Genomic DNA, 13,967 nt, shown 5'->3' on the forward strand with positions numbered 1-13,967 from the left:
ACCTGTGGGTGAAGCTTCCATTCCCCGAATAGAGGATTTCCTCTTGACAGAAGATCTGCTCCTATGTTCAAGACTCCCGGCACGTGCGTCGCTCGTAGCGACCCCAGCCGGTCGCTGGACCACAACATTATTTTCCGTGCCAGACTGTGTAGCTGCAGGGAGCGTGTGCCGCCCTGCCGATTTATGTATGCTACCACTGTGGAGTTGTCTGACTTTAGCAGAACATGTTTCCCCCTGAGGAATGGAAGAAAGTTTTTCAGAGCTAAAAACACTGCCATCAACTCCAGATAATTTATGTGAGCATGAGCCAGCTCCACCGACCAAATGCCGTTCACTGCTCTGCCCCCGAAGGTCGCTCCCCATCCCTTTAAGGAAGCGTCCGTCGTCATGACAACCCTCTCCGCTACTGCCCCCAGGCGCACACCCCGAGAGAAAATAGCCGGGTCCCGCCACTGACGGAGAGCCGCCATACACTCCGGTGACACCGTCACCAAACGACGGAGATGACGGCGGGGGCATAGTTTTAATGATGCCACCCATCTCTGTACATCCCTCATCATAAGGAGCCCGAGCCTCACCACTGATATAACTGACGCCATCAGACCCAAGAGTCGTAGACAGAGTCTGAACGGCACCGCGGCTTTCAGTTGGAAGCGCGCCAGGCACTGTCTGAATGACGTTATTCTCTCCTCCGAGAGACTGACACAATATCTGAGGGAGTTTAAACTCAGACCCAGGTAGACATTGCATTGAGTGGGCTGTAATCGGCTCTTGGACCAATTTATTCTGAAACCCAGGCCCGTGAGGTGGGACGTTAACTTCTCCGCATCCTTGATTGCCTGTTCTTGTGAATGAGAGCATATCAGGTAATCGTCTATGTACGAAAATACTCTGATGCCGCTGCTCCTTAACGGAGATAGCGCTGCTTCCACGCACTTGCTGAACACCCGAGGGGCCAGTGACAGACCAAAAGGGATAGTTTGATACTCGTAGGCTTTGCCTTGGTAAGCAAACCTGAGAAACTTCCTGTGTGCGGGGAGAATATCGACGTGAAAATATGCGTCTGCCAGGTCGATCGTTATAAACCAATCGCCCGGGCGAATCGATTGACAAAGCACCTTGTGTGTCAACATTCTGAACGTGTATTTCCTTAAATGTTTGTTTAATACACGAAGATCTAAAATAGGACGGAGAGCAGGTCCCCCTTTCTTTGGAATGAGAAAGTAGCGGGAGTAAAACCCTTGCTGACTCTCCTCGTTCGGGACCATTCTGATCGCTCTCTTGTGTAAAAGAGAGTTGATCTCGTCCTGCAGCACCTGCGCTGCTTCTCCATCCGCTACTGAATCTAACACACCGTTGAACCTCGGTGGTTTCATAGCGAATTGCAGTCTGTACCCTCGCGAAACAGTCGCCAGGACCCAGGGGTGAACTGCGCATGCGCGCCAGCGTTCTACCTGCGCAGCCAGAGGCCCCCTGAAGCACTGCACTGTCTCTCCTACCGTGGGTAGAGAGAGACAACCCTCCGGAGGGGTGTGAGCGCCCTCTGGAGGGAGGGAAGAGGAATGACCCTGTTCCCTTATACTGTTTGTTTTTATCATTTTTTGTTTTGTGTACTTTGCCCTCAGCTGTGAGCTTGGATGCAAACGTACAGACTTTATTTCTTTCAATATGGGGATGTGAACTACTGTTTGAGAACAGTGAACATCTTGTGCTTGGTGACACATTAACAACCCCTCTGTCTCCTCGCTCACCTCTGGAGGAGGGACCCCTTGGCTTTCGGCTGGAACGGGAGCCTCCGCGCTGAACATTGAGGGGGTAAAACTCACATCCTCTCCTCTCCGCCTTTTCGCAGGTGGAGGAGGGGGTGACGGGCCGGCTTGAAACGTTAGGATGGCCGTTTCTTCCTCCCCTCCACGGGGTTGGAAGGACGGCGCTTCGCCGCCGCAGCCGCGAACGACTGTTTTCCCCAGGGTCTGTTATTACCGGCTCTCTCTCTCGGCGGCTGATCGTTGCGGCTAGCCCCGGGCTTATGGGTTGGCTTGCTGTCGTGCTGCCTTCCTCTCGCTGCGGCGGCCGCTGCAGCGAAGCCTGTACGGGCTGGGGGGCGCGGTGTCTGCTTACGAGGCAGACACAAGTCGAAAGCCTCCCCTTCCTGTTTTCTGAGAGTGCTGGTTTCTCTCATTTTCTCGAGGGCTGGGCCGAAAAGACCCTTGGTGGGGTCGTATGTCGCGTCCATCACTTCGGCTTTCTGGGCATCCCCTAAGCCTGACAGGTTGAGCCACAAAGCCCTCTCCCCTGAGACCGCCAGCCCCATGACGCGGCCGCAGCCCTGCACCGCTCCACGGGAGGAACGTAACAGTAAATCATTCACCACGCAAATCTCGTCCCAGAGTACTGGATTTGGAACTCCAGAATCTAGTTGTTGGCCCATTTCCTCTAATATCTCAGCCTGGTAAGCTGACAACAGCGTGACAGCGTTCAGAGAACAGACAGACTGAGCTGCGTATTTATACATTCTCTGATAAATGGCAGCGGTCGTTCGTTCTACTTTACCGGGCAGTGAGACGTTAGAGGCCGCAGAAACGGACCGGCGATTCGGGTGGAGGTGGTACGCCACTGAAGGCTCCACGGCTGGGGGTTCAGCCAGCCCCAGGTCAGCCATGCCATGCACCTCTAGTTTAGAGTGGCCCTGTGTGGCAAGTTTGCTTTTATAAGGGCTAGACCAAAAACGGCTCATTTCCTTCATGCATGCTGGGACTGCTGGAAGGAGCTGTTTCGCCGGAGGCTGGGCTGGAGGAAGCCTTTTACCATCGTATAGGTCCCTCACCGTCCCCTCCGTGCCCTGGGCCGCTGGCCATGGGATGTTTAGCTTGGCAGCGGCGCGCTTGCAAACCTCATACAAGTTGTTATCGACCGGCGAGGCCGCATCAGCACTGCTGGGGGGTCTGGATTCTAGAGTGGGGAAGGTGGAATCCTCCTCCCCTTCCTCCATATCATCCATATCGAGGATGTCAGAACTGGCATCGCCGTCTGCATCGTCGCTCCCCGCTAAGAGACCTTCGAACAGCGGAGGCATGTCCAGTGGCTCTAGCTCGTCCATCGCGTCGGCCCAGCTCGTCGAGACTGGCCGCTGATGGGCAGTGGGGTTTGCTCTTGCCTCGGTGGTTTTAGCCAGGCATGGGTCCTGGCTGTTAATGTTAGCCACCGCAACCCTCAGTCTCCTCTCTAGTATTTTTTCAGTCATGGTGGCGCAGTGAGCGCAGACCTGCGGGTCAGCTAGTGAAGCCTGGGCGTGTTTAGCGCCCATGCACACTATACATAGCGGGTGTGGATCCCTGCCCGAAATGATGGCTCCGCATGACGCAGGGCAAGACCGGGACGCACCCCCCGCTTCCTTGGGCTCGGACCCTTTGGCGGGGGTCGCGGGCACAGACATGATGACTAGAGAAGTAGAAAGAAGCTAGGCTGTTAACCTAGATATCTTGCAAGAAAAAACAAGACTCGTCGTAACACGTTAGTCTTGTAACAGAGCACCGGCTATAGCTAGTGTAACCTCACTACAACCCGCACCCTGTGGAGGATAGCCCGCCGTTACGCGATGGCTATGCGTCGGGAGTCTGGTTAGCCACCAGCTAATGTTTAGCTAACCCGACCGGGCTCGCCTGAAGCTATCGCCCTAAATAATCGCTTGCTGCTCGGTAAACAAATACCAAGTCGCTCGCGAGAATAGCTCGCCACAACGCGGTCGCTATTCCAATAAAGCTTAAACTCACTTTATTTCAATGACGAAAATTTTCAGCACAGTCCAGAGTCGTAATCGGAACCGCGCTAGGCGACGTAGCTCCTTGACGGGACGTCTGATAGCAGTTAAGCAAGTCCGACTCGTCCGGATGCGCTGAAGGAGCTTAAATGTAGATTATTCCGCATGGGAAGAAAGCGAGAATGACCTGGTCAGTGCAGTCGACCCTTATAATAAAGGAGGGCGGGGCCCTCCCCACAGGTCGACCTGTCTGTCAAAGACAGACGTGGTGTCATTGGAGCTTCCGTAGTTGGTCACGCATTAAGCGATTCCCCCATAGTGAAACACCGAACGAAGTTAGAAAAAGAACTTGTAGTGTTAAAAAGCCATTTAAACAGCATTTACCTTTTAAAATAAAACAAAATATAATTGAACAGTTAAAATAATTCAATAAAATTGTGAGATTTTTGTTGTTGAGTTTTTGATAAGAAAAACATCTCAGTTTGGTTTGTGGCTTAGGCCAGTGGGGTTCAGCTTGTGGAATTTAGATGAATAACCTTGATATTTTTCTGGCTATAACCCCTGTTAAAGTCAGTTTATTAAACACAGTATTACTCAGCCTGTGGAAACAGTTGTAGAAAGCACAAAGCTGGCGTTATAACCTGGGCGTGTAGAGTTTAAAAGGCGTGGGTGTTTACAAGGCAGGGAGAGTCTAGCGAAAGACACTGAGTTGCATTATGGGAATTGTAGGTTACAGTGTTTTTAGAGCTTGACTAATTAAGGTCTGCAGCCCAAAGTTATGGTTTCTTCCTTGTTTCACATTTTGGCTGCAATATAGTCGGGATATCTCAGGCTCTGCAGCATCGATCTGCACCATTCTTTTTGAAATTTGTCACTTGGAAGTCACCAAACTTTATGAAAGTGCAATACTAGATCACTGGTGTACCCCTTTAACTGACCCAGTCATACAAAATAATTGGTGAGGTGGGACTGTGACCATAGGAAACTCATGGAGGTCAACTCTTCCACCCTGTCAAGCTGTACTGTGTATGCAAGTGCACAACAGACAGTGTGTGTGTGTTTGTGTGTGCGCTCTGGGGCTCCAGTTCCCTCTGATCCCTCCCTTATCTCTCACAACCCCCCCTTACCCACACACATACACACCCTTGTCTGCCGCCAGCCGAGTCCCCTGCGGCCTGGCGCAGCAAACAGATCGATACACCGGAGCTAGGCCGCATTAATATCTGTCGCTTCACCCCCCCCCACCCCGGCGCCCGCTCAACTGCTTCAGCACACACACACACACACACACATACAGTCAGGCACGCACATGCAAGCACCTAAATCACACAGACACACAAACACACGTCACACCCGTACCGGCGGCGGAAATGGCCCCTAGCTCCCGAGGGATCTGTCTAATTAAAAAAGAGGGGGAGGAGGGGAGGCGGAGAAGAGCGGAGAGAGAGGATAGATAGATTGAGGCAGAGAGAGGGAGGAGAGAGAGAGCAGGATGGATTTTTCTCTCATTAGAAGCCATGTCTCCTGGTGTGGCCTGGCCTGGCTGATAATGATGAGGCCTCTTCTCCTACGAGAGCGAGAGGGAACCGGGGTTGCTGGGAGAGGGAGAGAGAGGGAGAGCGAAGAAAGAGATGGAATGAGGCGAGTGTTAGAGGGCAGAAGGTGGAGAGAGAGGGCAGACAGAGATAGAGGGAGAAGGCGTGATGCTGCCGGAGGTGGGGAGCGGTAAAAACACTCCGCGCCCTGACGTGTGAAGTCGTTTTTTTTGCTCACGTGCACAAAAACACACGTCATTATTTGTTTTGAAAACATCATCACACACCATCATTTTTTCATCCCGTCTTTCTAGCCTTTTCATTTTTCCGCTTCCACCTCTTTATTTCCTCCCATTTGCTTGAAACTGGTCAGTTCAATTCCAAAACGTAACAGATGGACTTAAGCAGTATGTGCTAATTTCATACACCTCTGCCAAAATCTCTGTTTTTGTTTATCCTTGTTCAGTGTGTGCGCGTTTATGTGCCCATGTGTATCCCTATGTGTACATGGATGTAACATGGGGATTAGAAAACGCATAATGATCATTTTCAGTATTGTTTTTTTCTGAGCTGCCTGCAGCATAGTCAGCCCTCACATCCTTCACATGACAAAAAACAACTCTTTAAAGTATGCAGCACTTTTGCTATTTTTGGCCGAAAACGTGTCATATTCACACTTGCAGCGAACGTACAGCACTTAAAATAAGACATCAACTATAAGCTGGTGAAATGTATAATCAGTAGGATTTTCTGTTCAAAGATGCTCCATACAAAGCTGATAATATCTCAGCATAGACATCAGCAGCTGGATACTAAATTAGTTTTTATCCTCTCCCCTCTGTCTCCCCCTCAATTCTTGCCCCCCCCTCTGCTTCTTTCCTAAACTTAATCTTTAATCTTTGTCTTGTCAACTCTAACTTCCCATCTCTCTCCCTCCACTCTGCTTTCCCTGTGTTGCCCCTTCGATCCTTATTCAGACATGCTGCGTGCTCGCCAGGAGGCACTGGCTGCAGCAGTGAGGAATCCAGCGGCCTTAGAAGCTCACCTGCCCTCAGCAGGCAGCTCCTCTTCATCCAGCCAGAGACGCAAGCAGGGTCTGCCGCAGCACCGGGACGCACATTACACTGACAGGTAAGAAACCGATACAAACAGACACATGCAGCCGAAATCTCTCCTTCAGCCCGACCATAGCTAGCTAGTGAAACTGCAACTCTGCTCTGCTTGCAGTACCAGCATTATTCATCATTGATAAAGCCCAACACCTACATCCTCCACACACACACACACACACACACACACACACACTGAATAAGAGGTGACACACTCCGGTTGATATGAGCACATGTAAATGTTGAAATCACAATGAAATGATGTTCTGATTTTTGAGAAAAAGCTTGTCAGTGGGAGAAAGTAGAAGCAGAAGTTAATCACCTGCCAGTTTACATCACCACATCACTGCGCTTTCCTTCCCATTCTTCCACTCATTCCACGCTTCCTCAGCAAGATCTCATTTTTTTTTCTTTCCAATGTGCTGCAGTGCACGTTTTTGTGTGTGCGTGAATGTATGTGCATTTCCACATACATGGTTGAACCAAGGATCCAATAACCTCTTGGCTACCACTGTGGAGCTGCGCGCCTGCATCTCCGGCTCTTCCTCCCTCCTCTCCCCCCAGCGCTGGCCCCTGCGCCTCCCAAACAAAGCCGGGGGCAGCGGGAGTGGGCGGGTAATTGCTTGTCGATTATTTATGTGGCGCGGGGAGAGGCGGGGGATCGATAATGGGCCGGCGGTGCGGCAGCAGGGGGGGAGGGTGTATGTGTGTGTGCGAGACAGAGAAGGGGGTGGTGAGGGGTAGGGGTGGGGATATAAGCAGGAAGCAGAGCGGCCAGGCGCTGTGTGGTGCAGCTCTGGGAGGCTGTGGGGGTGTATACATATTGTGTGTGTGTGTGCGTGTGTTAAAGCAAGGAGGGGGTGCTGATTGTTCGCGTGTGTTTGTTTGTTCCATTTTTCAAGCTGGCGGTCTGCATGCGTGCTCATCTATGTGGATTGAATTTGGGTTTGTTTGTGTGAATATGTCTGCTAATTTGTGTGTGTTTGTGAGAGGCCAGTAGTGCAGTGTGAATGCAGTCAGTGAGCCGCGGCTGTTCTCCGACAGCACACAGAGTAATTAGCCACACAGGACCAGGGTGAGTTAACTAGGCCTCACCCTCCCTTCCTCCATCTATCCATCCATCTCTACCTCACTCCGTCCCTCTCTGCCTCTACTTTAACCCTTTCAGACTCAGTATGTTTTTGAGTGAATGAAAAGGAGGGGTTTATTAGGAAAATTTGTTTAAGTGCCCTTTCCATCACTACCATTGTCCAAATGAGAGAATGAAAAAAGAAAAAGGAAATGGACAAAGAGTGGTGCAGAACCTGTATGATGTTTCCCCTGTACATATTCACAATCCTTGTGGATACATCTTCTTCATACTTCTTTTGGTTTCCTTTACAGTTTGGTCCAGGGCCCTTACTTCCTATTTAGGGAAAACTTAATGCTACAGCATCAACTATATTTTTAGACAACAGTGTGCTTTGTGGCAACAGTTTGTTGTTTCAACATCAACAACAGCACCCCATAGAAAAATGATTTTTTCAATTTGGTGTGGAGGAACTTGAATGGCCTGCATAGTGTCCTGGCCCCATCCAACACCTTTGGGATGAACTGAATTGTAGATTATATGCCAAGCCTTGTCGCCCATCACCACAGGTTCACTGTTTGCAAAACGTATGTAGTGCAGATCTTTTTACTGGCTACATCTTTAGTTTTGAAAGTTAACATCTGCATGCATACATATATATATATATATATATATATATATAGACACTTCATGAAACATTCTGTGAAAGAAATGGCTGAGCGCACCTAGCATAGGAATATGAATATAAGACCTGCCTATTTTTGTTTGTAAAGCAGATCTGCATGTCACATATACGCACCACTTACGTGCTGATTTCACGCCTGATATGGCCAATTTCATTGATTATAGTGATGCAGCACAGCCAATTGTCTGCATACCATTGAGGCCCAGGCTTTAATGTAACCTGGGCATGTATGGCTGAATGGAAGCAGATCCCTGCTGACAGGTAACAAAGTCTTGTGGAAAACCTCTGCAGAAGAGTATATATACACACATATTATTGTCCATAGGTTTAATATGACATGTTCAACAATCTCACATGGGTGTAATATCCACATACTTTTGTCTATGTAGTGGATGTGTGTGTCTTAGGGCCAAGCTGTACCCATCCCCAAAAATATACAGAAACTGCAAAAAAAAAGAGAGAGGGAGGAAATTAAGAAGAGGAAGAGAAGAGAGTAGAATGAGTGCAAAGTGAAGAGAAAATTAAAATCTAGATAATTGGTGGGTAAAAGCAAAAAACTGAGACAGAATGAAAAGCCGAGGCTGAGAATGTGAGTAAGCATGGAAGCCCCCCACCCCCTCTCTAACTCTCTCCGTGGCTCACCTTTCCATCGACCCCTCATCATTGATTATCTGGGGCCCATTAGGGCCCATTGTTAAAAACAAATCATTAGGGCCGCTCGATGGGCTTAGAGCCTGGCGCTCCATTTGTCTGGCCTTAAATGGCACTAAGCTCACCAAGCATCTGCAAGGCAAATAGGAGAGGGATGGAGAAAAGCAAAGAGAAAAGGGGGAGAGAGAGGAAGTGGAAAACATGGGAGATTAAAATGGGGATGAAGAGAAGGAAGCAAAAACAGAAGAAGAGAGGAGATGGCGAGAGGACGAAGTGACGGAGAGAGAGTGAGATAAGGGGAGGGAGGGAGCGAGCAAGAGAGAGAGAGGGAGAACGAGCGTGGAGGGAGCCTCATCCATTTTAATGAGCTTCCTGTGTAAATGTGTTCCTGCGGAGAAGGAGCCGAAGGCGGCCGCGCGGCGCTCCTAATCCCCCCACGCTCCCGTCATTAAGGGCAGCCCTGTCTCACACACACACACACACACACACACACACACACACACACACACTCTCTCACACACACACACACACACACACACACACGACTGCTGCGGGACGGGACCGCTGTCGCCACTCTGACAGGTCGTCACACACCAGTGAATTCCCCAGGAGCCCCTAGCCTCACTGCAGGGTGGGAGAGAGAGAGAGAGCGAGCAGCATCCAGTGATATAGTTTTGCGTGATTATGAGCCCACCTTGCATTTGTGAATCTGCCTATTTTCACTCTCATGCTAAAACTAGGTGACTGTTTTTTTCTCGTCTTTTTATAGCATGTTAGTGGTTTGCCAACAAAATGCACAGATAGGGCAAAAAGTAAACCACACACACACACACACACACACACACACACACACACACACACAGCCCCAGAGCAAAACGACTAATGTCTGCCACTCCTCCCTTAAAATTGCCTCCTATAAAAGGAGGAAGAGAGGGAGAGATGGAGGAAGGGAGTGTCAGACACACTCTTTCTCCCCTTCTCTCTCTCTCTTTCTCTGCGTCTCTCTCACTCCCCGTGATTAGGCCTAATTATGGTGGCGCAGACGCCTGGCAGCCCCAGTCATGCAGCTTTAATTGACCGTTATTCATCTGCGGGCTAACGCTAGGCAAGGGTAGGCGGTGCAAGGAGAGGAAAGAAAGGGGGGAAATATCAGAAAGGGCGGTGGGGAGGGGGGGTGATGGGAGTTTGGCATACGGGAGCTATGGCGGGGGTGGATGGGAGTTTTGCGGGCGCCTTAGCATAGCCTAGTGGAACTGCGTGTCGCAAGGCTAATTGCTAGCCCCGAGGGATTAGGCCAGGTGATTACACACTGGGCGGTGTAATTACATAAGCAGCGGCTAGCGGGGCCCCGGCTCGCGGCTCCGGGGTCACGCGCCGTAGCCCTCACCCAAGATTAATTGGAGCTGCCACTGGAGTGCGAGGCACTGCCGGAGAGAGCGGTTATACGATTAGCATTAACATTTCAGCGGCGGAGGCGATCGATGAATGGTTTTCACCCCCCCCCCCCCCCCCCCCCACACACACACACACACACCATCACCCTCTCAGTACTGGCTCCAACCCCCCCATCTCATCTCCCCGCTCTTGTATGTGTGCCCTCCCTCCTTGCACTCCCTCCCTCCCTCTCCTTCTCCCTCACCGTTTAGTGAGGCGGGAGACATGCAGGCGCTAGCTAATTTGAACACAGTTGCAAAACAATATTTGCGGTTTCATGCGTCCCAGTGTTGGTTTTGATTTTGTTGTTTTCCTCAGCTTGTTTCCCATGTATGCTTTTGTGCGGCGGCAGTCACACACAGCTGAGCTCTGATTGGTGTGATAGCAGCGGCTCAGGAGGAGAGGAACGACAGACAGGAAAAAGAAAAGAAGTGTGGGCAGCTACATGGAGAGCTCAGGAAAGGCCCTGGAAACAGCTGTGCTTCTAGACACAGAGCGGACGGAGGGCATCATAATCCAGACTTTCAAAGGGTCAAGGTGCAGATGCCTTACTCTTCTGACACCTTTTTATCTGCTTCCTCAAAACCATGTCCCTGTACCCATGAAGATGTGCACAAATCTGAGAGAAAGGAAGAGAATGAAAGAAAGGATTACAGGGACAAAAGAGATAGAGAAATTGAAAGAAATACAAAGAGGATGAGTGCAGTGATGAAGAGGGGGAGAGAAACATATGTAGAGGTTGAAGGAAATAAAAGTGGAGGAAAATAAAAGAGTAAACAAGACAGATTTTCAGAGATCATAGAGAAGTAGCGAGAACAGACAAAAGATGGTTAAGACAGAACAAGAGACGGAGAGAGGGAGAAAGGTGAGAGGCGCCTTCCCCCTCGAAGAGGACAAAAGACGAAGCCAATAATGGAGAGGCCTTTTCAGAAGCAGAGGTTGCAGGACGCTCCATCTTTTCACCGGTTTCAATGCAGCCGAGAGAGTGAGAGGGAGAGAGGGAGGGAAACGGAGAGGAGGGCGTAAAAAAGGGAGAGAAGAGAAGGGATGAGTGTTAATTAGAAGGTCCTTCAGCCCGTGGCCCCGGTCAAGACGCAGGGGCCGCCCCAGCTGTCGGAGCATGACACACTGGCATTGTGCATTCAGCCCTCATTATGTGTGTGGGTCTAGAGTTGTGTGTATATGTGTGCGTTTCTGAGTATATATCGTGTGTGTATGTGTAAGGCGGCAGGGGAAGGAAAGGCTGCAGTCCAGGGTACAGCAATGGCCAGCGGCGCTTGCTGCGGCGTGACAAGACTGATGAGGCACTGGGGCGACACAGGGGCCTCTGGAGCTCCACTGATAAAAATACACCGCATACATTGGTGTGGCAGCATGCACACACGCACCAAGATGAGGCTATGAGATGTACTTAAAACTGTCCTTTTAATGTAGGGAGTCACACATTATACATCCCTCTATGCTTAATGCTTTTGTCATTTTAAATAATCCTGTGAAATCCAAAATGAACTGGTCTTTTTCATATTTGTGTCCACAGAGAACTGTCCCACCCTCCGCCTCTACTGTCCCCCCCAACTGCCCCTCACATCGCCTTAGGACCTCACCTGCGGCCTCCTTTCTTGGGCATGCCCTCCGCTCTTTGCCAGGCCCCTGGTGAGTCATAAATCATGCTAAAGATAATAATTATTCATGGTACCAATGAGGGTGCATGGCCTGTACTCGTAAATATATATATATATATATATATATATATATATATATATTTATGTTAAGATTTACTTTGCAGTAAACAGAGAAAGCATTTTTATTGTTTTCTTGCTGAATACCTTTTGGTAACATTTAAACCAGTTTTCTCATATTTGTATTTCTCCCCCACTGTAACATTTTGGAGTTTGCATGTGAATCATTTAAGTTTGCTTACTGGTATGTTTTTTTTTTTGCTGTTTCTATCACAGGTTATGGTTTCCTCCAACCAGCTCAGGCTGAGCTCTTTGCTCGGCAACAGGAGATGCTGAGGAAGCAGAATCTGGCCAGGTGTGTGTGTGTGTGTGTTGTAATATTACAGTATGTGACAATAGTGTAATTATGCCAGCCATGTATAATGGTAAATAATAATGACTAAAATCTCATAGGGACAATTCACCCCAAAATAAAAAAAAAGATTTTTCCTCTTACCTGTAGTTCTCTTTATCAATCTAGATTGTTTAAGTATAAGTTACCCCAACCTTGTTTTGAACAGTTTCATGTGGGAACTATATGTTTTCTAGCCAGTTCCTACAAGAAACTGGATTAGCTTGAGGAAACCTGTCATGATTTTTATTATATTCAAGCAAGGCAGACAACTCAACGGCCAATATCTCCAACACTTGGGAATTTACACCAAAACAATCTTAACTGATAAATACAACAGGTAAAAGGAAAAATATGCTTTTTTGATTTGGAGGTGAACTGGCCCTTTAAGTTTTGTGGCATTAGTTTATTGTAACATGGAGGCAAAGAATATCTTCAAAGTTGGAAGGTTTATTTGGAGAGGGCAAACCTGTGGACCCAGTCATATGTTTTTAGTATATACCCACAAGCAGTGTTGTAAAAATGAAATCCTGTTACATTTTAATCATTTGGCCTGTACATTTAAGTCTGTGTGTGTTTCACTGCTTTAGACTTGAGATGTCGGCGGAGCTGCTGAGACAAAAAGAGTTAGAAAGTCTCCATCAGCGACAGCAGCAGCAGCAGCGTCTCCTGGGCTCCGACCCTTTGGGAGTTCTACCTCCTGGCCTGCCCCCAGACCATCCAGCCCTGCGGAGCCTCCACGACATCCCAGAGGGCCATCCTCTCCGTGAGGAACTGGCCCGCCGTTCAAATGCAATGCTGGTGCTTCGCCATGGGGCCGCCACACCCCTCCTAACCCTCAACCACCACCAGCATCAACAACCAGGGCCCCCCTCCACACCCAAAGACACCCAGGCACAGAGATCCACCGCTGGGCCAGATACTGAATCCAGGAAGGCCCCCCGCCGGGGCCCCCATGCACAGCTCAATGCTGGGGATCACACAGGAGGAAGAGAGGACAGAGGAAGGGAGGGACACAGGGAGGTGCAGGATGAGGAGATGAAGGACTCGGACAGTGAGACAGAGATGTGCGAGGAGAGGCAGGACAGCATCGGTGCCAAGTCCAGCAGTAAACCCAGGGATAGGGAGAGAGACGGGGGTAAAGAGACTGGCAGCAAGGGACTGTGTGACAGTGCCAAGGAGACTGGAGAGAGCTCAGGCAGGTTGAGTGCCCCTTGTAGTTCAGCAGGTACAGAGTCACCCAGTCGCCACCTCTTCACCCCTGGACTGGGCAAGGCTGATGTCAAGTACCACCTGCCACCTGGGTTCATGCCACCACTGCCTGCTCTTCACGCCCAGTCACTGCCCTTTGGTTTCCCTTACGCCAACCCCTACTTTCACACGGGTGAGAGACTCAGCCACACACACATAACACACACAGCTGACATGTGAAACCCATTAGCGTCACTCTTTGTGTGCGTGTCTCCAGTGTGGAGACCTCTCCCTGTTAGGGGGCCCTGCCTCTGACCCCGGTGTGACCCTTGTGCACGCCACCAGCAGCACAGCCACGTCGGCAGACAGGAAGGAGGAGAGGGTCGTTTGTTCACAGTCATAAGAAAACTAACTTTATCTCATCATTGTACCAATTCCCACTAAAAGCAGCTTAACGTTAGAA

General features: G+C 49.7%; 1 protein-coding gene across 4 annotated transcripts in view; it reads left to right on the forward strand.

Moving 5' to 3' along the window:
* The window catches only part of samd11 (sterile alpha motif domain containing 11), a 59,161-nt gene that overhangs the window by 40,676 nt on the left and 4,518 nt on the right, over positions 1 to 13,967 (forward strand). For all 4 annotated transcript variants that reach the window (XM_059332338.1, XM_059332339.1, XM_059332341.1 and 1 more), the window contains exons 7-10: positions 6,273 to 6,426; positions 11,781 to 11,896; positions 12,199 to 12,277; positions 12,904 to 13,697. In XM_059332338.1, coding sequence (XP_059188321.1) covers positions 6,273 to 6,426; positions 11,781 to 11,896; positions 12,199 to 12,277; positions 12,904 to 13,697 — 1,143 coding nt within the window. The remainder of the gene's footprint in view (positions 1 to 6,272; positions 6,427 to 11,780; positions 11,897 to 12,198; positions 12,278 to 12,903; positions 13,698 to 13,967) is intronic.

This window comes from Centropristis striata, chromosome 5, assembly GCF_030273125.1.
Source record: "Centropristis striata isolate RG_2023a ecotype Rhode Island chromosome 5, C.striata_1.0, whole genome shotgun sequence".
In the NCBI taxonomy this organism is placed as follows: domain Eukaryota; kingdom Metazoa; phylum Chordata; class Actinopteri; order Perciformes; family Serranidae; genus Centropristis; species Centropristis striata.